General features: G+C 36.0%; 1 protein-coding gene across 2 annotated transcripts in view; it reads left to right on the forward strand.

Moving 5' to 3' along the window:
• sema3gb (sema domain, immunoglobulin domain (Ig), short basic domain, secreted, (semaphorin) 3Gb) overlaps window positions 1–27,861 on the forward strand; it is a 42,547-nt gene that overhangs the window by 9,035 nt on the left and 5,651 nt on the right. For both annotated transcript variants that reach the window (XM_048209537.1, XM_048209536.1), the window contains exons 2-13: window positions 8,772–8,900; window positions 22,992–23,152; window positions 23,325–23,387; window positions 23,486–23,605; window positions 24,038–24,131; window positions 25,683–25,802; window positions 25,905–26,050; window positions 26,213–26,327; window positions 26,417–26,486; window positions 26,782–26,926; window positions 27,026–27,248; window positions 27,655–27,743. In XM_048209537.1, the coding sequence (XP_048065494.1) occupies window positions 8,801–8,900; window positions 22,992–23,152; window positions 23,325–23,387; window positions 23,486–23,605; window positions 24,038–24,131; window positions 25,683–25,802; window positions 25,905–26,050; window positions 26,213–26,327; window positions 26,417–26,486; window positions 26,782–26,926; window positions 27,026–27,248; window positions 27,655–27,743 (1,446 nt within the window). In that variant the 5' untranslated portion in view covers window positions 8,772–8,800. The remainder of the gene's footprint in view (window positions 1–8,771; window positions 8,901–22,991; window positions 23,153–23,324; window positions 23,388–23,485; window positions 23,606–24,037; window positions 24,132–25,682; window positions 25,803–25,904; window positions 26,051–26,212; window positions 26,328–26,416; window positions 26,487–26,781; window positions 26,927–27,025; window positions 27,249–27,654; window positions 27,744–27,861) is intronic.

The following is a 27,861-nucleotide window of genomic DNA, read 5'->3' on the forward strand; positions in this document are numbered from 1 at the left end:
CTTGCTCAATGAAAAAATGGAAATTGTATTGAAAGTGCGAGGTACACGTGACGAACACTTTGTAAAGATCCATTTTGAGGGTTATATTAGCTGTTTGAACTTTATGTTGTTTAACGCAAGCTCGAGCTCCGTGGGCGTGGAGCACGAGATTTAAAGGGCCACACACCCTGAATCGGCTCATTTCTAATTATGCCCCAAAAAATCTATGGGGTATTTTGAGCTGAAACTTCACAGACACATTCAGGGGACACCTTAGACTTATATTACATCTTTAAAAAAAAGTTCTAGGGCACCTTTAATATGAATTGGTTTATGAACTCTTGTTTTGTAATATAGGCCTATTTATTTAATGACTAGAGCAAAACCTCAGAGAAGAACTCACAAAATTATTATTCTTTGCAGATGGAACTCATTGACAGACACTAACAGCTCCAGGCTAAAATGCAGCAGTACGACAATAGTCTCTGATCGTACCTCTCTGATTTCTCCCCATGGGTCGTTCTCAATTTGCCTCCGGAGATCAGGTGGCCCAGATAAACATATGCAATCTGTGACTGCCCACAACCGATAGACCAAACAGCCACCTTCATGCAGTTTTCCACCCATTTTGTTGCATCATTTACCAGAAATAAAGCATCTAATATCAAGTAGAAAACAAGTTTTATGGATGAAAAAGAGTGACTAATGGAAAATTAACCACATCCTTGAAAAAGCAGAGCAAATGAAGTAAAATCAAATGAAAACTCATCCCTTGTTTCTTTTTTTTTTGAGCAGCTTGTGTTTCTGGTTTTCTTGGCATGCATGATTTGGCTTGATCATCCATCTTTAGCGATGCTGTCATTGTGTTTTGTGTGTCTTTGGTTAAAGGTTGCTGGCCGCTGTGGTTTAAAAGCACAGTGTGAGTCTCAGTTGAAGCTCTCAGCTGTGACTGTTTTTGTAGTGAGTTACTGGCTTTTAGGCGTCTTCATCACATGAGAAGCACACAGTAATCCAACCCACAGAAGTAGAGATGGTTTTCCTGGTTTCATCAATCTAGAAATTTAAGATGGAGTCAGCCATTAGAACCCTTCAATCATTTTTGGGTATCGAAACCAAGTACATAAACAAGAGAGATGTAACAAAACAAATGAAGATCATCAGGTTTCCTTATGTAATTGAGACTGAGAACCAAGAAAAAAAAGATTGCAATGAATAAACATGATAAACCTAAACCAAACATTTTTTTGGTTGAGAGCTCTAAAAAGATTACATCAAAGGACAAAGATGTCAAAGAGGAGACTGGACAGACATGTAAGGACGAGTCTTCTGTCACTGTGAAGACTGATGAAGACCATCAAGTCTTCGAATTGAGAAATGGCCTGTCTTCTGTAGAGGAATGTATGGCACAGTGTTATCGGCTCTAGACAATCCCTCAGAGCTCAGAAATGGCCTTCTGCTTGGTTTTGAATTTTCTCAGATCATTTTGACTGACTAGATGAGCTGTTAGACATGCACCCTTGAAATTCTTAGCTGTATAGTTTTGATTAAAAACAACCAATTCACAGAGATTTAACATTCTTTTTAATAATGGGGGACATGCAGGGTGTTGGTCATGTGATCAATCTTGTCTTTATTCATTGGGGCTCCCCCTGCTAAAAGTCTTTCTTTGTTGGAGGCCCATTAAAGAGGTCTGTGTTTTTTTTTTTTTTTTTTTTTAATTAATTTATTGACTTACAAACTCTCCTTCATCTTAAGTTTTACTTCTAGATTCAAAATGACTTCTAAATAATGTCTCCCTGCAAAAGCATGATTTTTTAAATCATGCTTTCTTATTTGTCAATTAGAGTTTCTCTAAAGGGTCCTGTGAGTGAAAACGCAGACATTGGTTCAGCAGGAGGGAGCCACTGCTGTTGAATCATTGAGGGAAAGTCTCCCAGAATCCTTTGTGTCAGGTCGCCCCATGACCTACTGTTTCCACATACCCAGGCTCCTTAATGGTAAATGCGCTGCGCTATTGGTTTTCTGTATTCATGCCTTCTGCATGGAAACTAATTTCCACTTGAAGAGGAGCTCAGCTGGAGACAGAAAAATAGTGTTAGAGAGTGGGACAGAAACGAGTGCAGAGGGTGAGAGAGGGTCTTTGCCAAATTATAGTTTTATTCTCTTTTTGCTGTTCATTTTCATTAAAGGAATAGTTCACCAGAAACATCATTATTTACACACAAAGATATTTAAGCTTAAACTTAAAATTCTATATTTTAATTGCATATAAATCCATTTGGATTACACAATTTTAACATAAACAAACTAATACATTTAATGTGGTGCATATTTGTCAGTCATGCATAAATGAAACTAAAATTTAGATTTCTGTAAAGAACTAATACACTGAATATGTTTTTCAAACACACAGTAACCAGGTTTATATATTTATTATCATCAATAAATCAAAATTGTTTTAATCTTGCTTGTTTCACAGCTGGCCATGTTTAAATCATACTTTTTAACTGATTAAATGTAATTGTTTTCACACTGAACAGATTTATGCTGATTTTCTGAATAACTGCATTTTGAAAATATAATTATTTAGATCAAATAGTAATAAACTATGCCATTATTACTTATAATTTACTGCTGATCCAGATTTGTGCTATTTTTTTCAGTGGATCACAAATGCCAATTTTTTTTAAGAATCTTCTTACACTTTTCTCCATGCTACTCAAATAAAGAGCTTGACATGACACACTACAGAAAAAACAATTTTAAAAATGTATATAAAAATGACTATTTTCTAAGTCTTCTGAAACCATGCACAACTTTGTGTTTAAGTTTATTTTAATTTCATTTAAAGTTGTAGTCTGTAACCTTTTTTTGTTTAAAAATGATCCAAAATCAGTTTCTGAGCAAGTACATAACCAGCCAGACCTTAGCCCGATTCACAACGGTAAGCTTGTAATAATGTTTTATTATAAAATCGGTACTGGTGGGTTTCCGCGGCAAATTTGAGCATGCAGTCGTTCATCTTTGCGTCATTACTTCACGTCTGTTTACATAAAGAAGGAGTCCCAGCTAGTAGGCTATATGGCATGTGATGGATCATTTATAGCCTTTTCTCACACCAGCTGAAATAATTAAACATATCATTTTGATGACAGATTGTAATCCAGAAAGGTCCAAATGACAATCATCAGTGAAAACTGAAGATTCACCCGTAGTCAAAAGCAAAAGACTTCAGACTGCGGAGTGGCTACAGAAATTGAAATCTACAGGTAACGCTAATACACACTAAATACATAGTCACGCAATGCTGATGTTGAACAAAGTATAACAATAATAATAATTTGCACGGTTTGACGTGATATGAGCTAAGCGATCGTTAGATTTAATCACCATTGGCAGCACGATTGTAATGCTTTTTTTCTCAATTGGTCAGAACAAAAGTGGCAGACGTGTTACTTGTTCAGATGACATTTTCTTAAAATGATTTTGGTCAAGTCTATCTATGATTACATTTTCTTTCCCCTTTTTCAGACATCATCTAATTCATCCTCCCTGCTGTCTGTCTCATCCTCTGCTGCTCATTTTATTGCCTCACCCTTGTCCTTGACCTCTGCTTATTCCCAGATTTACTCTGCTTCGTGTCCGTTTTATAAGAACCTCATCATTCTGTTGCTCCATGTGCAGGTGTGGCCCACTTATGCAGACACACACACACAGTGATAATGACACCCCTGTAGCCACTTGAGGCATATAATTAGAGAGCAGACATGTGCTGACTCTTAACGATAGGTATTCTCTAGGCTACGGGGCTCACCCATGACTGCACCCTCACATTTACAGTGCATCTCAAAATAAAAGATGCACTCCCTCAGGTTCAGAAATAAAAGCATGATGCAGATTGTTTGGAATTGCACTCCCATATGGACTGTAACAAACGGAGAAGTTGAAGCGGTGTATCATTACAGATAATCAGTGTTGGGTTACTAAAAGTAGTGACACTACTAATTTAACTACAATTTTCAGTAGCGTTACTCTAGCTGTTTTCAAAATAGTGTCGCTGTTCAAGTAACCATGTATTTTCTCCAAGTAGCAAGCTGTATTTTTGTAATATTGTATGATATTGTACTGTACACGTGAATGTACTCATTCTTGTGTGAACAAAATGTTGACTCTCATAAAGCATTTGGGAAGTCTGATTCAATTCACTTGGTTCATTTAAAATGACCAATTAAGGTCTGCATAAAAAAAAAACGGATGTTGAAATAGTCTTTTCTTTCCAATTGTGACATATATATCCGAATGAAACGGTTACTCAACAAGTAAAAATGACTTGGTTTTGTCCATCGGGAATTGAGATGGACTTGTGGTTTGGCCTGCTGATACACGCGGGAGCGTTTGAAAGCAGGCGTCTATCTGTGTAAGCGCTCGGTGAAGAGCGTCAAACATGTCAATTTACAACATGTTTTTGGAGCGTTGATCTTTATAAACAATCACAGACATATTTGTTGAACGTGTTAACAATGAGTTGTTAACAGAGTTGTCTAAGAATCCGCTCAATATGCTGGGGGAAATGCTGGTATTGTCACATTTTTTAAATTTTAGTACTGACTTGGTGCCGAAGTCTGTACTTTTGACAACACCAATAAATACTGCGATATTCCATAGAAAAATAAGAGTTTTTGAGAATTTTGATTGGTGAAATCGGGTGAAATGGTGACTTTAAAAAAAAAAGAGACTCTCTGAAAAATATTCTGATAATTTTTCAAAATTATACTTTTTGTGTTTTTTGTTTTTGACTGTTATTTCTTTTATTGGTTGTATAGTGTAAATTTAATTGTTCAAATGATATTCAGTGCTTTCATCCTTATAGAATTATGTATATATCTGATTTATTAGTAGTTTTTAGTGTAGCTAACTACATGTAGCTTGACAAACTACAGTTTCAAAGTAGCTTCCATAACACAGCAGCTAATGATGTTATATTTCAGTATTAATTAATGCTCTTCTTTTGTAATGTTTTGGGTAGGCCTATATTTATATGTATACAAAACAAGTCAGTCGAAAGAAAGCAAATCAGACATAATGTGGGAGTGCTCTCCTTTTCTGCGTGTCTGGATTGTTGAGATAAATTTGACATGATGACAATAATGTGTTTGTGCCAGATTTTAATCTTCTGAAATCTTCACAGATTGGTCATTCCCTCTGGTGCCTTTCAAGGGTAGCAGACAGTGGAGAATTCAGCAGTGCTATTGTTTTATGAATCTCAGACATCAGTTGTGCCGAACCCCAATGCTTACTCAAATATCTTAAAGCCTATTTCTGCTCTCCAGACCAAATTCATGATACTTCAGTACGTTTATCATGTGCTGTCTTTTGGCTATTGTTCCTCTGTCATTTTTCATCACTGAAAAGTGTCATTAAACCTGGAAGAAGGCCAAAGTACAGCACTTCATAGCGTGTTACAAAACCTCCTCAGCGAAGATGCCGTTAGTGGTAGAACCACAACAAACCTGTTAAATAACAGCATAGTATACATGGTGTACTTTTGTGGTGACACTAATTATTTTAAAAGATTATTCCAGGTTCAGTCCAAGGATACAGCGAGACACTTACAATGGAAGTGAATTGGGCCAATTCATAAGTGTTAAAATACTCATTGTTTCAATCAAGATGTAAACAATATAGGGGTTAACATGATTTTAGTGTGAAATAATTCCTTAGTAGTGTTTTCTGTGTAAAGTTATATAATTATAACTTTAACCTTTTCTGTGTAAAGTTATTAAATATCATCTTCAACCTCATTGCCATGATAATGTAATGCCAAAAATCCTAAAATGATCATAAAAATCAAAACAAAAAATGAATTCACGCTTTTTTTTTTTTTTTTTTTTTTTAATGCTTTTTGAATTATGCTTATCGAGGATGTGTTTGGTCAAAAATACAGTGAAACAGTAATGTTGTGAAATATTATTTTCTATATTAATATATTTTTATTTTTTTAAAATATTTTTATATTATATTTTATATATTTTTTAATGTTTTTCCCGTCTTCATGATCCTTCAGAAATCATTCTAATATGCTGATTTGATGTTGAGCAGTGTTGAACAGAAACAGTTGTGGTGCTTATTATTTTTGTGGAAACCATGATTTTTTTTTTTTTATAGATTTTTTTTGTAACAATGTGAAACGCTTTGCTATCAATTGAATGCATCCCCGCTGAATAAAATTCGTTAAAAAAAAAAAAAAATCTTACTGACCCTAAACATTTGAACTGTAGTATAAGTGCTAGTATTAAATATTTAGCTTCACATGTTTGCTTTTAAATCCTCCTAAAATTGGCCCCATTTATTACTATTGTGTTTCTTTATAACCTTTTTTATGGTTATCAACATTGATAAGCTGCTGTAGATTGATCTTAAAGGGTTAGTTCACTCAAAAATGAAATTTCTGTCATTAATTACTCACCGTTGTGTCGTTCCACACCTGTAAGACCTTGATTCATCTTCGGAACACAAATTAAGATATTTTTGATAAAATCCGATGGCTCAGTGAGGCCTGCATAGCCACCAAGATCATTAACACTTTCAGTGCCCAGAAAGCTAGACATATTAAAACAGTTCATGTGAGTACAGTGGTTCAACCTTAATATTATAAAGTGACGAGAATACTTTTTGTGCACCCAAACTTTTGACTTTTCAACAATATCTAGTGATGGGTGATTTCAAAACACTGCTTCATGAAGCTTCGGAGCTTTACGAATCTTTTGTTTCGAATCAGTAGTTCGGAGTGCGTATCAAACTGACAAAGTCACGCCCCGCAGTGGTGAACCATTGAAACTTGAAACACTTATGACACTTGTAACAAAGCCTCGTTTACTGAAATCATGTGACTTTGGCAGTTTGATACACAATCCGAGCTACTGATTTGAAACAAAAGATTCGTAAAGCTCCGAAGCTTCATGAAGCAGTGTTTTGAAATCTCCCATCACTAGATATTGTTAAAGTTTTTTTAAAAGTATTCTCGTCACTTTATAACATTACGGTTGAACCACTGTACTCACGTGAACTGTTTTAAATATATTTTTAATATCTTTCTGGCCATCTGAAGGTGTTAAAGGTCCCGTTTTTTTGAAGCTTTGATTGTGTTTATAGTGTGCAATATAACGTGTTCATGTTTCGCGTGTAAAAAACACAGTATTTTTCACATAATTTACTTATCTGTATACCGCTGTTTCCACTGTCATAAAAACGGGCTGATGACTTCCTTGTTCTATGAAGTCCCTCCTTCAGAAATACGTAACGAGTTCTGATTGTGCCAGCGGTTCCTGTGTTGTGATTCGACAGCAGCTTAGCGAACCTTGCCCGGAAAGGTCACGCCTCTTACCATAACGTGAGATGCACGCGCTCAGTGTTATTGTAAACATGTCTTTAATTTTACCCTATCAATTTGAGCCGGAATCAGACCCGGTGATTGGACTGCGGGATGAAAATAACAGCGTTTCGACGACATGGCGACAAACACACTCTACAAACGCAAAATTTTGAAAATTAAAAATTTAAAATTTTACAGATTTTATTTATACTCTAACAACAACATTACACACTAACTAAAGTTTGAAACATGGGATCACGAAGAACGGGACCTTTAATTGTCTTGCTGGCAATAGAGGCCTCACTGAGCCATTGGATTTTATCCAAAAAATCTTAATTTGTGTTCTGAAGATGAACAAAGGTCTTACGGGTGTGGAACGACATGAGGTTGAGTAATAAATGACAGAATTTTCATTTTTGTATGAACTAACCCTTTAACTTGTATTAAATCTAGAATATTCCTTTAAATCAAATATTTCCACTTTAAATTGAGTTAAAGACATTGACATATTGTGTCATAAATCAGCATTGTTCTGAGCTCAGCAGCTTTGAGCATTTTCATTATAAAACATGCTCGCAAGTGTTTGCATTCCTGTTACGGTTATCCCTCATTAAGCATGTAAATCTGTGTACACAGCTTGCATAGATACGTGCTCGCCATATTTAGTACCTCAGACCAGGGTGATTTTCTTCAGATACGGAGGCTCACAGTAGGTTTGCCGTTCCCTGCTGCCCAGGAGTAAGAGTTTAAGATTTAAAGCAAGGCAGTGTGACATGGATTTGCCGTAGCTGGAAGGATTTGGCAGACATACTTAAGAAACCATTGCTCTCTGACTGCATAGTTTTCTAATCTCTTTTGGGCGAGTGTCCCCACTGCAGAAAGACTTGCTGCCCTCTCCCACACAATTTAACACTATTTTCGTGGAAAAGGCCAGTTGAGTTCAGATATTTGTGTTTTTTCCCCAGATATAAAGCTAAAAACAAAACAAGATTATGTACCTTTGGATAATTTGAGCTGCTGTGTTTAAATATCTCAACATTGTGATTTAACTGGCCTGTTTATAGTCCTCACTGTGGATGGTTGTAAATGCTCTGAGAAAAGACATAGAAACTTACACCCCTGTGCTACTGTGTTGAAACATTTCAGTCAAATATTGAAAAGCCAACCAGACACCTTTTGTGCTTTGTTTTCTTTTCTTTTCAGTGACTTGAAAACAGGCCTAATTTGGGGCAGGGCTTTTCAGTGTGGGAGCTTCTATGCTAACAACACAAGAGCATTCTTGAAATTGCTTTTGTTTTATGGGCCACATTTATGGAAACAAATTGAAACTTATCTTGAAATGTATATAATTACTTAATAAAAGTTTCAAGTGTTTCAAGCTGTAACGCACAAACTGTTTCTGTCTCTCTCACACTTGCAGATCTCGGTGGGTAAACTGCTGCCATTATCATGAACATGATGCAAACCCTGCTTCTCATCCTGAGCTTGTGTGTCTGGGGTTGTCATGGCAATGCCCGCACAACACCCCGAGTGCACCTGTCATATAAAGGTGAGAAATGTAGAATTTTTTTTTCCAGTTTTTTAATCATGTACGCACATCTTTTTATTTATTCATTCTTTTCTGAGTAAACAATACATTACTGGTGTGATATAACAAAACTAGCAGTATTTAACATACATTGCTCCATTGTTAATAATAAAATGTGGCATAGAGGTGATCAGAATTATTATACATCTCATTATCACATTAAAAGATACAACCACTCAGTCAGAAACGTGAAACATTTAGCGTATGTCTTCAGAGATCAGAGGTTTTTATCCTGGATATGTGAGGGATATGTGATTTCTTTGTCCTGTGGAACACAAAAGAAGATATTTTGAAGAATGTTTTAAATGTTTTTGTCCATATAATAAAATGTCTAAAACAACATTGGACCCCAATGACGTTTTTATTGTATGGACCTCTGGTTCAAAACCCTGATCTTAGATGATAACTTTTATGATCAAAGTGTCTTAAAAAATAAAGCATTCACATTTGACACTTAAAGGTCCCGTTTTTCGTGTTTTTTTGAAGCTTTGATTGTGTTTATAGTGTGCAATATAACATGTGTTGATGTTTCGCGTGTAAAAAAACAGTATTTTTCACATAATTTACTTATCTGTATACCGCTGTTTCCACTGTCATAAAAACGGGCTGATGACTTCCTTGTTCTATGAAGTCCCTCCTTCAGAAATATGTAACGAGTTCTGATTGTGCCAGTGGTTCCTGTGTTGTGATTCGACAACAGCTTAGCGGAAAGGTCCCGGAAAGGTCACGCCTCTTACCATAACGTGGAGATGCACGCGCTCAGTGTTATTGTAAACATGTCTTTAATTTTAATCACCGGAATCAGACCCGGTGATTGGACTGCGGGATGAAAATAACAGCGTTTCGATGACATGGCGACAAACACACTCTACAAACGCAACTCTTGTGTATTCCTGTGGGCGGAGGTTAGTCAAAAAACTGTTTTAGTGACGTCATTAACGAAGGAAGTAGAGGGATGTAGTCCCGTTCGATGTAGGCGACTTCTGTTAAATAAAATATCTCGCTTGGCATTGAACTTTGAGCTTTAAAATTTTACAGATTTTATTTATACTCTAACAACAACATTACACACTAACTAAAGTTTGAAACATGGGATCACGAAGAACGGGACCTTTACATTTTTATAAATGCATTAAATATGGAAACTTTTGTTTTTCATTTCATTTAAAAGGCATGTTTGTGTTTTCTAGAAAGTCTGTGGAATATAGTTTTCATGCTTTGTGGAGCTTCTGAGTGGCTTTTTACTTCCTCGCTTTTCTTACTGTTCCTCATGTCACACTCTCTCTCTCTCTCACTTTCTCACTTCCTGTCTTCCTGTGTATGTTTTGAATCTGGCACCAGCATGCCTCATCTCCCAATTAATGCCCTAGAGAGGGGACTACCCATCATCCCCTCTGCAGGGGGATGTGTCACGGCGGGGCACAAAGAGATGCAAGCAGAGCGAGGCAGATGTTTGAAGTTTAAAAGTCAAATCTCTCAAACACAAAAGCTTTAGCATTTTTTCCTCATTCAGCTCGCAAATGACGGTCAAATACCGTGCTCGAAAAGATACAGTGGCATTGTTGAAGAGATATTGCTTTATATAATGAAAGACTCTAGGCACAGCTGCATGCAGACACATTTATAATACTATTTTGCCCACCCATCTGACAGAAGCGCAGCGGCACAACAGGTCAAAGTCTGACATGAATTCGCTCTCAGTTCTCAGAAACTGTCACACACAAAACCTAGCAGGTGTCTCTGCAGTGCAGCCCCATTACTTTGTATAATCCATCAGAAAGTATTCACACACAAATAGAAACACACATACTCACACACACACACTTACAGTCTCCTCCGCAAGGTATATTTAGTACACAACCTGGTGGCGTGTGCCAACCTGTGCCATTTCAGCAAGCTGAGGCATGGTTCTTCATGACACCCTACTGTCAGGATGCTGGGCTTTCCTAACAGTGTCCCAACCAGGCGCAATGCAACAATTTTTCAATTTTTCAAATTGAAAATGCTGCGCAACACAACAAACAGCAAATCGGCATCCTTTTAATGGCTTTCCAAGTGGAATTTGAGGGATTTGTCATAATTGCCAGTGTTTCTGAACTTCCACAATCAGTCTCTCCATTTTTGAAGTTTAATATACAAAAAGTATGACCAAAAACTATTTTTACACTTAAAAATGTATGAATATCATTGCATTATGCAAGAAATTATAAAATATGTTTTATATCATTTAAAGGATTAGTTCACTTCTGAATGAAAATTGTCCTGATAATTTACTCACCCCCATGTCATCCAAGATGTTCATGTCTTTCTTTCGTCAGTTGAAAACAAATTAAGGTTTTTGAGGAAAACATTCCAGGATTTTTTTTTTTTTTAGTGGACTTCAATGGTCTACAAACGGTTGAAGGTCAAAATTACAGTTTCAGTGCAGCTTCAAAAGGCTTTAAACGATATCAGACGAGGAATAAGGGTCTTATCTAGCGAAACGATTGGTCATTTTCTTTAAAAAAATACAACTGTATATGCTTTATAAACACAAATGATCGCCTTGCAAGTGCTTCCACCATTCCGCTTTCCGTATTCTTCAAAAAGCTTATGCTGTATGTCCTACGCCTTCCATGTTCTACTTACGGATAAAACGAAACTGCCGCCGTGTTCATTCCGTTAGTAGAATAGGGAAGGTGTAGGACATAGAGCTTAAGCTTTTTGAAGAATACAGAAAGCAGAAGCACTTGCGATCATTTGTGTTTTATAAAGCATACACATTCGTATTTTTTTTTTAGAAAAGTACCTATCGTTTCACTGCATAAGACCCTTATTTCTCGTCTGTTATCGTTTAAAGCCCTTTGTAAAACTGTAAACTGTAATTTTGACCTACAACCGTTTGGGCTCCATTGAAGTCCACTATAAGGAGAATAATCCTGGAATGTGTTCATCAAAAACCTTAATTTCCTTTCAACTGAAGAAAGAAAGGCATGAACATCTTGGATGACATGGGGGTGAGTAAATTATCAGGAAAATTTTATTTGAAAGTGGACTAATCCTTTAAATTAATTTATATTTACATATAATAGATATTTGGATTTTTTTTTTTTCATTTTAAAATTATTATTATTATTATTATTTTAATTTTTATGATTTAAAAACTTAACTTGCATACCCCTGCAGTTCTATCATGAACCCAGTCTGGGAAACCCTGACGTAATGTAATATTTAATGCACTTCATGTTGTTGATAAAAAAAAAAAAAAAAAAAAAAAAAATGGAATATATTTTCTTTCTCTTTGTATTTTTCTATCAATATGGTACAAGATTATCCTATTCAAATTAATGTCATAAACGCAATGCCAGTGATAAAATATGCGACCCATTTGAATTCTTTTGAGAATTTACAACTTGAAAATGCAATAGAGAAAGTCAAACATTATCTAAAAAAGATAAACTAAAACTAAAAAGACGATGGACGATGTCCAAACTAAAAAATGATGAAAAGAGAATACATCATCTTGCACCAAATTATAAAGCTTATGTCCACCCATACTAGAATTTATCACGTTTTATTGTATTTATTGTGGTAAATTGACTAACTTGTAGAATTTATAATAGATAATCTGTTATAATGTATTTTTCACTATAAATTTAAAGTACAACTGTAGCATGTATAGTTTCTAAATGTGTAGGTTGCTATTGGTAGATCAACATATAAAAGAAAAAAAAAAGTCAACATTGGCCTAAAGAGGAGCCATCAATGGTCTCACCTGTAATTATAGCCTTATTGTAACAAATGCAATAGTTATAAATTACAAGAACTATGGTTAATTTTCATTAGGACAAGTTAGAATCAAGAGCTTTAAAATCTGAATTATCTTTGAATTATTGACCAAACAATCAGTTTTCCCCATGTGTAAATGTTCTGTTCTGATGATGACTGATAGGAAAAACCTGGCCTTCAGACATTCCAAGAGATGACAATCCATAATCAATTAAGAGCCAACCCCCCAAATGTTCAAACCAAAACTACGCCCTTGACTAAAATACAGTTTCTCTTTTCAACCAAAATATTTCACCAAAGAGGTTTGTTAGGTTGTAAATTATGAACAATTATTCAAAATTAAGAAAAAAAAATGATTATAGGTTATTTAATTGTTGTGCATATGTGGTTGGAAACCTTAACAGTCAACTTTTGTTTCTTCTACTATTTTTCAGTGTTTTAAAGGTTTTGTATACCCAGCTATGAGTTATGGTTTATGTTAGTCTTTGAAATATAGTATGTGTGAGTGTCTGAGCGTGTAAGTGTGAATGTCTGTGAACCCAAGTGTTTGCGAAGGTGATTATGACCCTGGGTTGACTGGGGTTATTATGTGCGTAGGTGACAGTGGGATAGATCCCTGTTCTGAGAAACAGGATTGGCTTGTGGTGTTTGAGGTTTATTATTAGCTTGTGTAGTTGCTGTGTTTACCTCGGCCAAAGCACAGGGAAGCCCCCCAAAGCATGGCAGGGCTCACTGCCAGCAACCTGCTCCAAAATGCCACAGAGACAACAGGAATGTTTGGGGCTTTAGCCGGTGTCATCCAGCCCGAATCCATCTTCACCCCACAGCAGGGCCACTGGCTTTATCAGAGTCAGGTATGAAGTTTGAGTTACGGTCAGGGTTGGGTTTAAAGATTTGGGACTCCCATTCAGGGGATTTGAATCTAAATAATTCTGCTTTATGCTCTTGAAATCATTGTTTATTTGTCCATTTATCCATTGCTTCTCAAGACCAAGATGAGTGACTTGAGTGCATTAAGAGAGCAACACTCAAATTCTCTGAGTTCTTTCTGGAACCAAGCCACTTTCCCAGAGTGCCACTTAAAAACTGACAGCAATGTCTGCTTATAAATGTGGGAAATGTTTTTGGAAAGGGTATATGGTTAAATTAATTCTATAAACCTGAATTATGAGTTAGAAGATCAGAAACACAGCGCTATGGGACATGATTTCTCTACTCTAGTCTGTCTGATGTGACTTTTCTTCCGAATGTCAGTGGGAATGAGATCCACTTTCAGAATTACACAGAAATTTTCACAGCCATTCATGAAGTTCTGCATATCGGATGGCCCTTGAGTGTTTGTGTATTTAATATTTTTGCTGATTGATTTTGCTTGTGCTACATTTAACACATTTTGGGAATGTAAATCCATTCTACAGATTTAAAGAATCAAACCCGACACATAAAATGAGAGGGGGGAAAAGCCAGCAGATTTCAACTGGGCCTAGATTTTATTGTTGAAAAATGCTAAATAAACAAATATGGGTAGGCAATAAGACCAAACTCTTTTATCACGATATGAGTAATTTTTTTTTCACAATAACAATATATGTCACAATGTAGTTATTTTTTGCCTTAATTAAGGCATTTATGATATCAAAATGTTTGATTCCATTGAAATTTCATAATTCTTATCACCAATTTCAGTATCACAAATAATAATAATAATAATAATAATAATAATAATAATTTTTTACTAGCCTAAGTAAAAAAACAACTCTAAAGCTTACTAAAGACAAGTAAACAGTCAGTATTAAAATAAGAACAAAGAAACTAATCACAAACATAGAGGAAAAATAGTTAATAATATACTATATAACTAGGCTACATAAATTGTATAAAGTAGTCAAAAGTATAAAAAACACTGCACAGTCTTCACTGTGCAAAATTAAATATACATTCATTCTTATTAAAGTTACAAAAGTGATTCAGTCAAGAGCAGTGAGAGATTTTCTCTTTTGTAGTTTGATTAACATTAATGACACAGAAGACTGCACTTATATTAGGCTGCTGTCACTTTAAGACCGAATGCACAGATCCAATATACTGATTCACATGCGTTTAAAGACATAAATGACTGTGTTTACAAGGATACTTTTGATGCACAAGGATGTGTATTTAAATGTTCAAGCCCAATTAGGCGGCAAAAAGAACTCCGTTCAAGACTCGCATGCTCTGTGAGCACTGGCTTCATGTGTGCAGCTCTCAGAAACCATTGTATAGAAACAGCGTGCACATATTGTAATGAGTTCTCTTTCACTACGTATTGCACTTCAATGGCTTAAAATATAAAGATTCTTTATTGGCATCCTTTGGTTCCTTGTATAACTTTTAACATCAATGGAACCTTTCCATTGCAAAAAAGTGGTTCATCTATGGCATTGCTGCAAAACCCCCCTTTTGGAACCTTTATTTTTAAAGTTGCCCTAGAACTTTTTTTTTTTAAAAGATGTAATATAAGTCTAAGGTGTCCCCTGAATGTGTCTGTGAAGTTTCAGCTCAAAATACCCCATAGATTTTTTTTAATTCATTTTTTTAACTGCCTATTTTGGGGCATCATTATAAATGAGCTGATTCAGGGTGTGTGGCCTTTTAAATCTCGTGCTCCCTGCCCCAAGAGCTCGCACTTGCCTTAAACAACATAAAAAAAGTTCAAACAGCTAATATAACCCTCAAAATGGATCGTTACAAAGTGTTCGTCATGCAGCATGTCTAATCGCGTAAGTACAGTGTTTATTTGGATGTTTACATTTGATTCTGAATGAGTTTGAGGCTGTGCTCCGTGGCTAACGGCTAATGCTACACTGTTGGAGAGATTTATAAAGAATGAAGTTGTGTTTATGAATTATACAGACTGCAAGTGTTTAAAAATGAAAATGTGACGGCTCTTGTCTCCGTGAATACAGTAATAAATGATGGTAACTTTAACCACATTTAACAGTACATTAGCAACATGCTAACGAAACATTTAGAAAGACAATTTATAAATATCACTAAAAATATCATGATATCATGGATCATGTCAGTTATTATTGCTCCATCTGCCATTTTTCGCTATTGTCCTTGCTTGCTTACCTAGTCTGATGATTCAGCTGTGCACATCCAGATGTGTAATCCCTTTCATAATGTTGGGAACATGGGCTGGCATATGCAAATATTGGGGGCGTACACCCCGACTGTTACGTAACAGTCAGTGTTATGTTGAGATTCGCCTGTTCTTCGGAGGTCTTTTAAACAAATGAGATTTATATAATAAGGAGGAAACAATGGAGTTTGAGACTCACTGTATGTCATTTCCATGTACTGAACTCTTGTTATTTAACTATGCCAAGGTAAATTCAATTTTTGAATCTAGGGCACCTTTAAGAGAGTGTAGTAAAAAATTAGTTTGAAAACAGAAGCTGATGTTACTGTATCTCCTATTTATAGGTTCTCTTAGTCAGGCTTTGTGGTGTTGATGGCAATAAGGATGAAGGCATTATTGCTCATGTCAAAAAAGGGTGACTTCTTATAATGGGCGCCTTGTGCAATAAAGAGTGTATTTCTTGAACACATCTGTCTAATTTGTATTGATACAACTGCTTAAATTCAAGCTAATCTTTGTCGATGGAGTCAAAGTCTTGCAAATTAATACAAATGGGTTTTTCTTTCATATATGACCTTCCAAGTTTCTTGTGCAAAGTGTTTGTTGGCAGATGCATTTATAATGAGGTAATGTAGAGTTTTGCATTTCATCTACAATCAACATTTCCTTCCCTGGAGAAACTTGTAAGAATTCCTCACCAATGAGACACTTCAGCTTGACGTCCTTTCCTGTGAAAAATGCTCTGGGTTTTTTCTTCCATGCTGGCCTTGAGCTTGCCTCCCATGTCCAAGTAATGATCTTGGCCTTTAAAAAAAAATCCAGGGCAGAGTGGCACAGAGGAACCGATTTAACAACATTATTAAAAGCCAGATCTATGAGGATTCTCATGATACTCTTTACCCTTCTTTTCCAGTCGTCTGGCATTCAGCCTGCAGAGTTTTTGGCATGCAGCCACAAATTAAATGCAAAATAATGTTTGAAAACTTGTGTTGGATGATGGGCTAGCATTAAAGGGATAGTTCACCCAAAAATGAAAATTCTGTCATCATTTACTCACCCTTAATTTGTTCCTGTATGAATTTCTTTCTTCTGTTGAACACAAAAGAAGATATTTTGAAGAATATGGGGACCATCAACTTAATACAGGTTTGGAACAACTTGAGTGCAAGTAAATGATGACAGAACTATCCCTTTAAGGAGACACTGTCCACTCACATAAAAACTGTGTTTTAGAAATTGTAAGCTTAGTGTTGCAGTTTTGTTGAGTACAGTGATCAGATGCTTCTGTTTTTAAAACTGTATTTGATAGAATCATGTGAAAGCGACACAGTGGGCCAAACATATTCATAGTTCTTTGCAGTGGAAAAAAAAAGTCTAGGGACTAGTTTGTAAAAATAGCTTATGGTTGTGACATGTCAGTACTTAGCCAGGCCTATACGTGCTCACCCAAGATATGTGGATGCCTGTGAACAATAATGTGATCTGATCCCTCTCACTTGTTATATGTCAGATTAAAATAGAGCTATGCAGAGAAATATGTTCAGTGCAGCATAACGGGTAAGCGTTCTTACTGTTTAAATAAAGGGCAACGGTGCAGCTTGATCCAGAAAGAGTGAAGTTCTGAATCCATCATTGCACCATTGAGCATAACTTAAAGGAATAGTTCTCAAAAAAGAAAGTTCTGTCATCATTTACTCACCATTATGTCAAGAGGAGATATTTTGAACAATGTGTCAGAACTATGGAATTCAATGATTTTTACTGTATGGACAAAAAAAAGGAACTTGAATCAAAATATCCTTTCATACAGGTTTGGAATGACATGAGGGTGAGCAAATGATGACAGTGTTCATTTTTGAGTGTACTGAACCTAGAAAATACCTTTAACCAGGTGGCTACAAGTGCACCAGATGTCATTTTTGACTAGATGAGCTTTATAAATGACTAGAAATGTCATTAAAACATATTTCCCAATGGAAACCTTGTGCATTTAGGTCATGACCTAAATATTTTGATTTCCTAAAAAAGTCTTTGGCCATATGGTGATAAAATCAGTGAGGTAGAGCAGCAGCAGCTTTTGGAAAGAAGCTGTCAGGGCCGACTCGCAGCAAGAGTTTAGACGAGGCTCAAACTAGAGACGTCCAAAAGAAATATACAGACGTGGATAGTTCGCTATACTTTTTATACAGTCTGTGTCTATTTTCTGAGCAGACTGAACTGAACTGCTGACGCAGCCCCTAACATTTCAGTCTCTTTCAGACTTACTTTTTTAATGAGATGTCCTTTTTCACGGAGGCAGTAAATGCTGTCCACCTGCCTCCGGCGATTGAGCTGCAATTACTGTTTTAGATGTCTCAGTGAAATCATGACACTCCTTTTAGACATTATAATCTTAGTTTTGCTACAACATACACAAGAGTTTTTATATGCGTGTCCCCTTAGGGATAAATCCAGTTTTCCACTGCACATTAATTGAGGGGTCTGGCGTCTTATTCCTCCCCACAGAATTGCATAATGTTTCTTCTTACAGGCAACAGAGGGACTGTTAATAATCGGACAGTTTTCCCTAACCCATTGTTCAGCATGTTCCACAGTTATCGGCTTGTCTTTGTGTATTAGGCCAGAGATTGTTACAACCACAGAGTCTCTCGGCAAATCTGTCTTGAGAACTCTCAAGTGCTCCACTTCTTTATCTCTGGGACCCTAATGAGTCCTAATGACCCTCTAAATTAAACAAACCTCTTAAACATACATTGAGATAATCAGATTTGTGAAAATACTGTGTGCTATTCAGTATTTCCAGACATAGTTGAGGCATAAAGACTAGAATAGCACATAGTGATGCCATCTGTGTAGTTTGTTGTACCTTTTAGGAGATATTTTCAATTTTAACCTCTTTGAAACAAACATCTTCATGACTATTCCTATGACTCCAACCCACGAAACAGATGAGACACTGTTGTTTCTCTCCAGTGGCAATGTTAGAATTGTTCTGACGTATGTCCATGTGCAAAAGATTATAAATTCATATAATTAATTGAAAAAATATGCCATATTTTCTCATTAAACACATTGTAAAAACTAACTGACTGTCTGCCGTTGGCATCATCACTGTAGTTAGATTTGGCAAACATAAAATGTTTGCAATTGGGACATTGTGAGTGGAAAATCTGACTGCTTTTGTCCTCCTTAAATGACGCCATTGTAAATGTTATTAAACTTGATTTTGACTCATGGCACGAGCTGGCAAATGCACATACACACTCTTACAATAAGAGTCACAACTGTACCAGCCAGCTGGAAAACATACTAGAGGCAGAACTCCTCAAACATACATATACAAAGATACATGTGTCCTTAAATATTTGATACAGAGATACACATCTGATGCATAATGTATTAAAAAGAGATTTTACCATAGTCTTGCTCATTGTTTTACAGTCCTGTGCAGTTAAAGGTGCAATGTGTAAATTTTAGGATGATCTATTGACAGAAATGCAATACATAACCATGTTTTCAGTGGTGTATAAAGACTTTACATAATGAACAGTTATGTTTTTATTACCTTAGAATGAGCCATTTGTATCTACATACACCGCGGGTCCCGTTACATGTTAAGTCGTTGTGTTGCGCCGGCATGTTTCTACAGTAGCCCTAAACGGACAAACTGCTCTACAGAGTGCGTTTGCTTGACTGGCTACTTTCTACTGTCTCAGACGACGGCATCTTTGTCCTGTGTTGGCCACTGTAGATTTTCTATATTGCAATTCGCAACCTCACTGTTAGATGCCGCTAAAATTTACACACTGGACCTTTAAGGTTGCATTGTGTTTAGTCATTAATGCTTCTATTAAAGGTGCCCTAGATTATGTTTTTAAAAGATGTAATATAAGTCTAAGGTGTCCCCTGAATGTGTCTGTGAAGTTTCAGCTCAAAATACCCCATAGATTTTTTTTAATTAATTTTTTTAACTGCCTATTTTGGGGCATCATTATAAACGCGCCGATTTATGCTGTGGCCCCTTTAAATCCCGTGCTCTCCGCCCACAGAGCTTGCGCTTGCTTTAAACAGTGCCTTAAAGTTTACACAGCTAATATAACCCTCAAAATGGATCTTTACAAAGTGTTCGGCATGCATGCGGCATGCATGCGTCGGATTATGTGAGTATTGTATACTGTTATATTGTTTACATTGATTCTGAATGAGTTTGAGGCTATGCTGCATGGCTAAAGCTAACATTACACACTGTTGGAGAGATTTATAAAGAATGAAGTTGTGTTTATGCATTATACAGACTGCAAGTGTTTAAAAATGAAAATAGCGACGGCTCTTGTCTCCGTGAATACAGTAAGAAACTATGGTAACTTTAACCACATTTAACAGTACATTAGCAACATGCTAACGAAACATTTTGAAAGACAATTTACAAATATCACTAAAAATATCATGATATCATGGATCATGTCAGTTATTATTGCTCCATCTGCCATTTTTCACTATTGTTCTTGCTTGCTTACCTAGTCTGATGATTCAGCTGTGCACATCCAGACGTTCTGCCCTTGTCTAATGCCTTTCATAATGATAATGTTGGGAACGTGGGCTGGCATATGCAAATATTGGGGGCGTACACCCCGACTGTTACGTAACAGTCGGTGTTATGTTGAGATTCGCCTGTTTTCCGGAGGTCTTTTAAACAAATGAGATTTATATAAGGAGGAGGAAACAATGGAGTTTGAGACTCACTGTATGTCATTTCCATGTACTGAACCCTTGTTATTTAACTATGCCAAGATAAATTCAATTTTTCAATCGAGGGCACCTTTAAGGGACTCAATGCTGTCTGAATTTTCCTATTTTCCATTCCCTGCATCATGTCACTTATATGCTTCGTTCAGATCTCTGCCACAACTCCTGTGCTATTATATTTATTTATTATTGTTTATTATAAATATTTTATAAAGTATTTTATATATTATATTTTATTTTATCAATTAAATTCTACAATAAAACAACAATAAAAATATCAAATATATTTTATTATTATGTATTTGGTATTTATTTATTGTTTTTATACAAAATATTTTATAAAATATTTGGTATATTATAACATTTTATTTTATGAATTAAATTATACAAAATTATATTTTATTATAAAAACAATAAATACATTTCATTAGTATTATAAATGTATTTGATATTTATTTTTGTTTTTATAATAATAATAATAATAATAACAACAATGTATTGTAATAAATCAATAATAATAATAATGCATATGTTTTTTAATAATAATAATAATGATAATAATGTATTTGAGATTTTAGTTTTTTTTATAAGTTTTTATATAAGTTGTTTTATTTTTTAAAGAAAAATCAAACATTGTGTCAATCATTTTGTGTCAATTCCTTTTTGAATGACATCACTTCCTCACTCAAGGGATATCACTTCCCTTCTTTCTGGTGTGAAGCTTTAGAACCTTTGTACAGTGGTAAAGGTCAAGGTTTGACCTGACGTTCGCAGGCTGTCAGGTGCCTTCTTACTGAATAAAGCGAGCTGCACTCCCTTGCCAAAAGATAGTGGATTTTGTGGATGAAGCCTGTTGGACGGGGATGAGAGAGCGTGCTGAGAATAGATCCGTGGCCCCAGTGCACAGCGAGCGGCCTGGAATCCCAGCCTGTCCCTGTGGATTGTGGACCTGCCAGGGAGATTCTGTACATGACTGGAGGATCACCCACACAGCTGCCAGAACCACACATACACACACACCAGCACACTTCGCCACCTAGTTAGAGCCCTAAGGAGAGCACCTAATATGTGGCATCTCACCTGTTCTCATGTGATCTCATGTACAGTACATGTGTTCACATTTACTGTTCGAATGACTAAATGTTATTTAGGTCGGACCTTCAGTCAGACTATTGTTTCCTTTCAAAAATGTATACAAGGGGTTAATCAGTGTCTTTATTTAATACATTATCTAAAACTCTTTCCACGTACTTCGCTGTGACCTTCCTGTCACCGGCCCCGTTCTATTTCTGTTTATCCAACGTGTAACGCTGGACAGGCGTTTGGACGAGAGCACAGTAATACCTCTGAGATCAAAGTGGTGTGTGGCATGACGCTAACATGGAGTAATTTATAGATTCGGTCTGTGTCAGTTGCGTCGTTCCACTCTGCTAAACTCACGCACTTAGTCTCGTACTCTCAGAGGGCACTGATGTCAGCACGTCCTCATAACCTCAGATTTATGTTTAAAGTCAACTAGCTGCTTCTCATATCTTGGCCCAACCTTCACTCTGTTATTGTATGATGTATGTAATTATGTTTTTGGCATTTAAAGCTTTCTGAACATGGATGAAAACACTAAATATTTGGTGTAAACGCATTGCTTTAATTGGTGGTGTCTTTGGGGAAATTACTGGCTGAATGTGATAGAGACAGGGAACAGACACTTGGTACACTGGAGCACGGCGAGCTCAGACAGCTGAAGCCGTCTCTCATCTCTGCACCTGCTCTGTTCTCCCTTGTGTCCTCCCTCAGAGAGAAAGAAAAAGAGAGAGATGGAAACTACCAGCACCTGCTGTGTGAAGAATATGACAGAACAAGAAGCCTGAGTTAAAAAAAATAAAATAAATAAATAAATTTAAAAATTAAATAAAAATACAATTAATAAAAAATCATTATTAGAAATAGTTTTAGAATTTTTTTTTAGTTTTTAATGTTTTTAAAAGAAGTCTCTTCTGTTCACCAAGGCTGCATTTATTCGATCCAAAAATACAGCAAAAACAGTAATATTATGAAATATTTTTACAATTTAAAATTTTCTATTTCAATATATCTTCTATTCGAATATAAAATGCAGTTTATTCACTCCACTCTTTTAGTGTCACATGATCCTTCAGAAATGTTCTAATATGCTGATAAACATTTATTATTATTATCAATGTTGAAAACAGTTGTGTACAATTGTCCTAGTCTCTGACCACAAGAAGGGTTAGAACTAAAAGTTCTGCAGGAGAAGGGAGTGAAACCTCTAAACAAACAATCTGAAGGTTGGATAATTTGGAAGAATTAAAGAATTAAAGCATCCATACTACCACTGGTACTTGTAGAGAAGATATTGTTGAAGTAAACCGTTTTGACTTTTCTCTTTCTTTTAGAGTTACTGGAGACAAAAACCATACGGCCATTCAGTTTCTCCTTCAATACCAGTGACTACCGAATTCTGCACATGGACCAAGACCAAGGCCGGCTCTACCTGGGCAGCCGTGAATATCTGGTCTCTCTAGACATGCAAAATGTCAATAAAGAACCCCTTATTGTAAGACACTATAGAATTATTGTATTATGGAATAATTTTCTCTTATTGTAAGAAATAAATACTAAGTTGAGTTAATTTACTGTAATTGAACCTTAACTCTTCCAATTGTATGGTAGTTTCATGGTTCCTTTTTAGTGAAGTATTGTTATTAAAAAAGTTTGTGTGTTTTCAGATTCACTGGCCAGCAACAGCACAAAGAAAAGGGGAGTGTAAATTAACCGGCAAAGGTGGACAGGTACTGGCTGTGTTGAATTGGTATTGAATCATTTTGACAAAGAAATACATTCTTTGTCAAAAACGCCTTGTTTTTTTTTCTTATTTGTGTGTTCTCAGGGAGAGTGTGCTAACTTTGTGCGTCTGATTGAGCCATGGAACAGGACTCACCTGTACACCTGCGGCACAGGAGCATATAAACCCATCTGCACCTTCATCAACAGAGGCTGGAGGGCTGAGGTACACATGCACACATACAAATACACACACACCATAATAATTACAGTAGGCTTCAGCAGTGTTTATTTAGAGAATGAAATAATGAACAAAATGTTTTTTTGTATTTCATCAATAGCACTGTGTTGATCATAAATATGATCAATACAATAACACATTTTTTTTAACCTTTTTAATAATTTTTCAACATGTTTGAGAATATATGGTTTGTGTGTGGTCTTATATAGTTTTACAGACATTTTTCATATTATCATCAAATAATATGTTACTTTTGTAGACTAGAATTATTTACCAGTTCAGTCAGAGTTAAATGGGCTAAAATGAATGAATGTTTCAAGAAAATATATTGGCTAAATTTAAAGGACATTTTTGAAAATGAACTCTTCAGTACAGTCACTGTTATTACTCATATGGTGTGTGTGTGATTGTGTGTAGGAATATCTCTTCCGGCTTGTTCCTGGGTATGTGGACTCTGGAAAAGGAAAGTCTCCTTATGATCCCCGGCAGGAGAATGCAGCAGCTCTGATCAGTGAGATATCTCTCTGTCTCTCTCTCCTGCTTTCCCTCTGTCTCTCAAAACAAAAGCATGTAGTCAGGCTCCAAAAAACACAACTGTGATTTTGAATTTTGCTCTAAAATACACTACTGTTCCAAAGGATTCTTTGATAAATAGAAGGTTCAAAAGAACAGAATTTTTTGAAATAGAAATATTTTGTAATATTATAAATGTATTTACTGTGATTGTGATCAATGTGTCCTTGCTGAATAAAAGTATTTATTTCTAAAAAATCTTACCAAAAATCTTACCAACCCCAAACTTTCGAATAGTTGTGTATTTTATCGGCAAGATATTGCACTTTTGTTGAGTAAAAGTTGTATAATTGTTTATCTCTTTAGCGACCTTATGGACATTTTTGTCTTCTTCAGTTTTGTTTTTTTGATCTGTGTTAATGCCAACTGTATAAATTTTGGCTCAAGTGTGTATTTTTATTGAAATTTTACTGTTTCACCCCAATTTCCTTGAAAAAAATCTATTTTGCACTAGGTACAAAAAATAGTTCCTCTCAGGGCCTTAAGGACAAAAATGACCCCATTGAAACCCATTAAAATGGCATTTTTTTAATCCAGGGGCCATTTAACTATAAAATGTTACAATCTCTGTTAATAGGCTTTCATTTTACCAGATGGTCCCATTTTCTTAAGTTTGGCCCATAAAGCAAATATTCGCTTTATTTCTGATTTCTGCTTATGCATATTATAGAGCCAATTGGATAAATGATGCAGCTATAATTGTGTGGGTGTGTCGGTATGGATGTCAGAGTGTGGTTTGTATGTGTGTTATAAAAAAATTGTGTTTGTGTGCTTGTAATATTTAAGAAAAACTCTACTGCAAATCACAAATCCAACCACTGTGTGTACCAGTGGAGTTTTGCTGGCATCTTATGGGGAAAATTTGGTACTGCACCCAAACAAAATCTTACTGAAAGCTCAATTTTTTAAATATCAACCTCAAATTTGGAACACAACTTGTTTAGATCTATGCCTTTGATTTTCTAGCAGTTTTAGAGTTCAACATGTTTCATAAAATATATAATTTATATAAAATATTGTTCATAAATAATTTTCATAAACTTAAACCTTTATAACTTTTTTTTGTTTGTTTTTAAAATTTTAATTATTTTTTCTTCAACAACAATCTGCCAAGGGTCTTCTTTAAAAGAGACCAAACTTAAGTCTGTGCTCCCAAGTTTCAAATTTTTATGACAGGGACATTTTTGTCAACTATGGGCCTATGTGTAACTTTTTTTAATTGACACAAAAGGGTTAAATCTATAAACACAAAGGTTTTGGCACCTGATATACAAATAGAAATTTACTCCAGAAATATCTATGAAGTTATTATTTTTAAAAGTACTTATCTAGTGAACTTGATTGACTGCAGATATGGAAATGTATTGGCCAAAACGTGTGGGAACTATTCCGTTAAGCACTTCTACTTGTATATAGTATAAATTTATCCAGTCGTCATCCATCTTAATCTATCTCTCTCTCCACATTACACTCATTCTACTGTCTTCAGATGGGAACCTGTATGCTGGGGTACATGTGGACTTTATGGGTACAGATCCAGCCATCTTCAGAACCTTGGGAGACCGTCCAGCTGTCAGAACTGAGCAGTATGACTCCCGGTGGCTGAACGGTACGATATGAGCAAAGGAGTGAAGGGATTAAAATAAAAAGACAGACGGGTGACAAATATTATCCCTTTATCTCTTTACAAATCTCTTTATCTCTCCATCAGAGCCGGTGTTTATAAAAATCCAGAAGATTCCAGACAGTGCAGAGAAGAATGATGATAAGCTTTACTTCTTCTTTCGGGAGAAGAGTTTAGATGCTTCTGGGGGCAGCGCTCCGAGCGTCCTCGCGAGAGTAGGCCGAGTCTGTCTGGTGAGAAAATCCAGATGGTAGACACAAGTCTACTTAAGCCACACTCTGACTTAATAATCAACTTTTAATCATGATGATTTTTGTCATGCAAATCGGTATTAAATCAGATGAACCCAAGGTTTGTTTAAAGTCTAATCTTTTATCCGTGTGCACTGCCTTCAGAATGATGATGGAGGTCAAAGGTCATTGGTGAATAAGTGGACGACTTTCCTCAAAGCACGACTGGTCTGTTCTGTGATTGGTGCAGACGGTGTTGAGACTTACTTTGATGAACTCAGTATGTATTTTTCTCTCCTCTGAGATCACAACATGTCCATGATCAGCTCTCTGTTTGTCTCTGATGGCTGATATTTGTTTGTTTTAAAGGGGATGTTTTCATCCAGAGGACCCATGATGAACGGAACCCCATCGTGTATGCTGTGTTCTCCACAGCTGGGTGAGATAATCTCTCATACAAACATCTAAAATACTTACACTTCCATTCAAAGATTTGGGGTCAGTAAATTTTTAAGTGACAGTAAAAAATTATTACAGTGTTAAATAAAAATAAATTTAAAAAAAGTAAATAAGCAAGGCATATGCAGGCTTTTATATATGAATTGTAAAGATAAAATATTACTTGAAAAAAAAAAAAAAAAAACAGTTATATTCCTTCAAATCAGTGTTTATATTGAATATCTTTTGTTAAATTAGTTATTATGCCAATGCTGTTTCTCTCTTTTCCTCTCCAGCTCTGTGTTTAAAGGCTCTGCTGTGTGTGTGTACTCAATGGCCGACATCAGAAATGTCTTCAATGGACCCTTCTCTCACAAACATGGTCACAACTATCAGTGGACACCCTACACTGGCAAAATCCCCTACCCTCGCCCGGGGACTGTAAGTATTTCTAATGAAAACCAGTTTTATATCTTATTGTTGATTCTTTGATGTCATCTCATTCTATTTTGCTCTTTCTGCTTTTGCTTTATTGTTTAGTGTCCTGGAGGAACGTTCACCCCTGATCTCCACACCACTAAAGCCTTCTCTGACGAGGCTGTGAACTTTGTGCGTGCCCATCCGCTAATGTATCAACCTATATATCCGATACACAAGCGCCCCCTGGTGGTCAGGACTGGAGTTGATTACCGTTTCACCACCATTGCTGTGGACCTGGTGGATGCTGTGGATGGAAGATACGAGGTGCTCTTCCTGGGCACAGGTTAGACATTTTTGACCATGTCAGATTCTTTCTAAATATAGCATGTGAACCGCCCAATTGCAACATGAACTGAGGCAGTCGTGGCTTAATGGTTAGAGAGTCAGACTGGTAACCCGAATGTTGCAGGTTCGATTCTCAATACAGGCAGGAAATGACTGAGGCGCCCTTGGGCAAGGTACCTAACCCCACATGACTGCCCACTGCTCTGGGTGTGTGTCCACTCCACAGTTTGCAGTGTCTGTGTGTTCATTACTCACTGCTCTTAATGTGTGTGCACTAACTTGGATGGGACAAATTCCGAGTATGAATTACCATACTTGGCCTTCACATGTCACTTTAACTTTCACTTAATTTGCACAATTATAAAAAGATCATTGCTTTACTTATGATTCTCCTTGAACTTTAGATCGTGGAACAGTCCAAAAGGTGATTGTCTTACCAAAAGACATCAGCACAACAGAAGAGCTCATTTTAGAAGAGGTTGAGGTTTTTAAGGTACAAAAATACAGAATTTTTCATTACTTTTTGCTTTACATAATCTGTTTGGTGGAAATGACTCTAAAAATACCATAATGCATGATTTTATGCATGATGATGCTAATTTTTCCTTCCA

The sequence above is a fragment of the Megalobrama amblycephala genome, linkage group LG12 (assembly GCF_018812025.1).
Source record: "Megalobrama amblycephala isolate DHTTF-2021 linkage group LG12, ASM1881202v1, whole genome shotgun sequence".
Taxonomy (NCBI): domain Eukaryota; kingdom Metazoa; phylum Chordata; class Actinopteri; order Cypriniformes; family Xenocyprididae; genus Megalobrama; species Megalobrama amblycephala.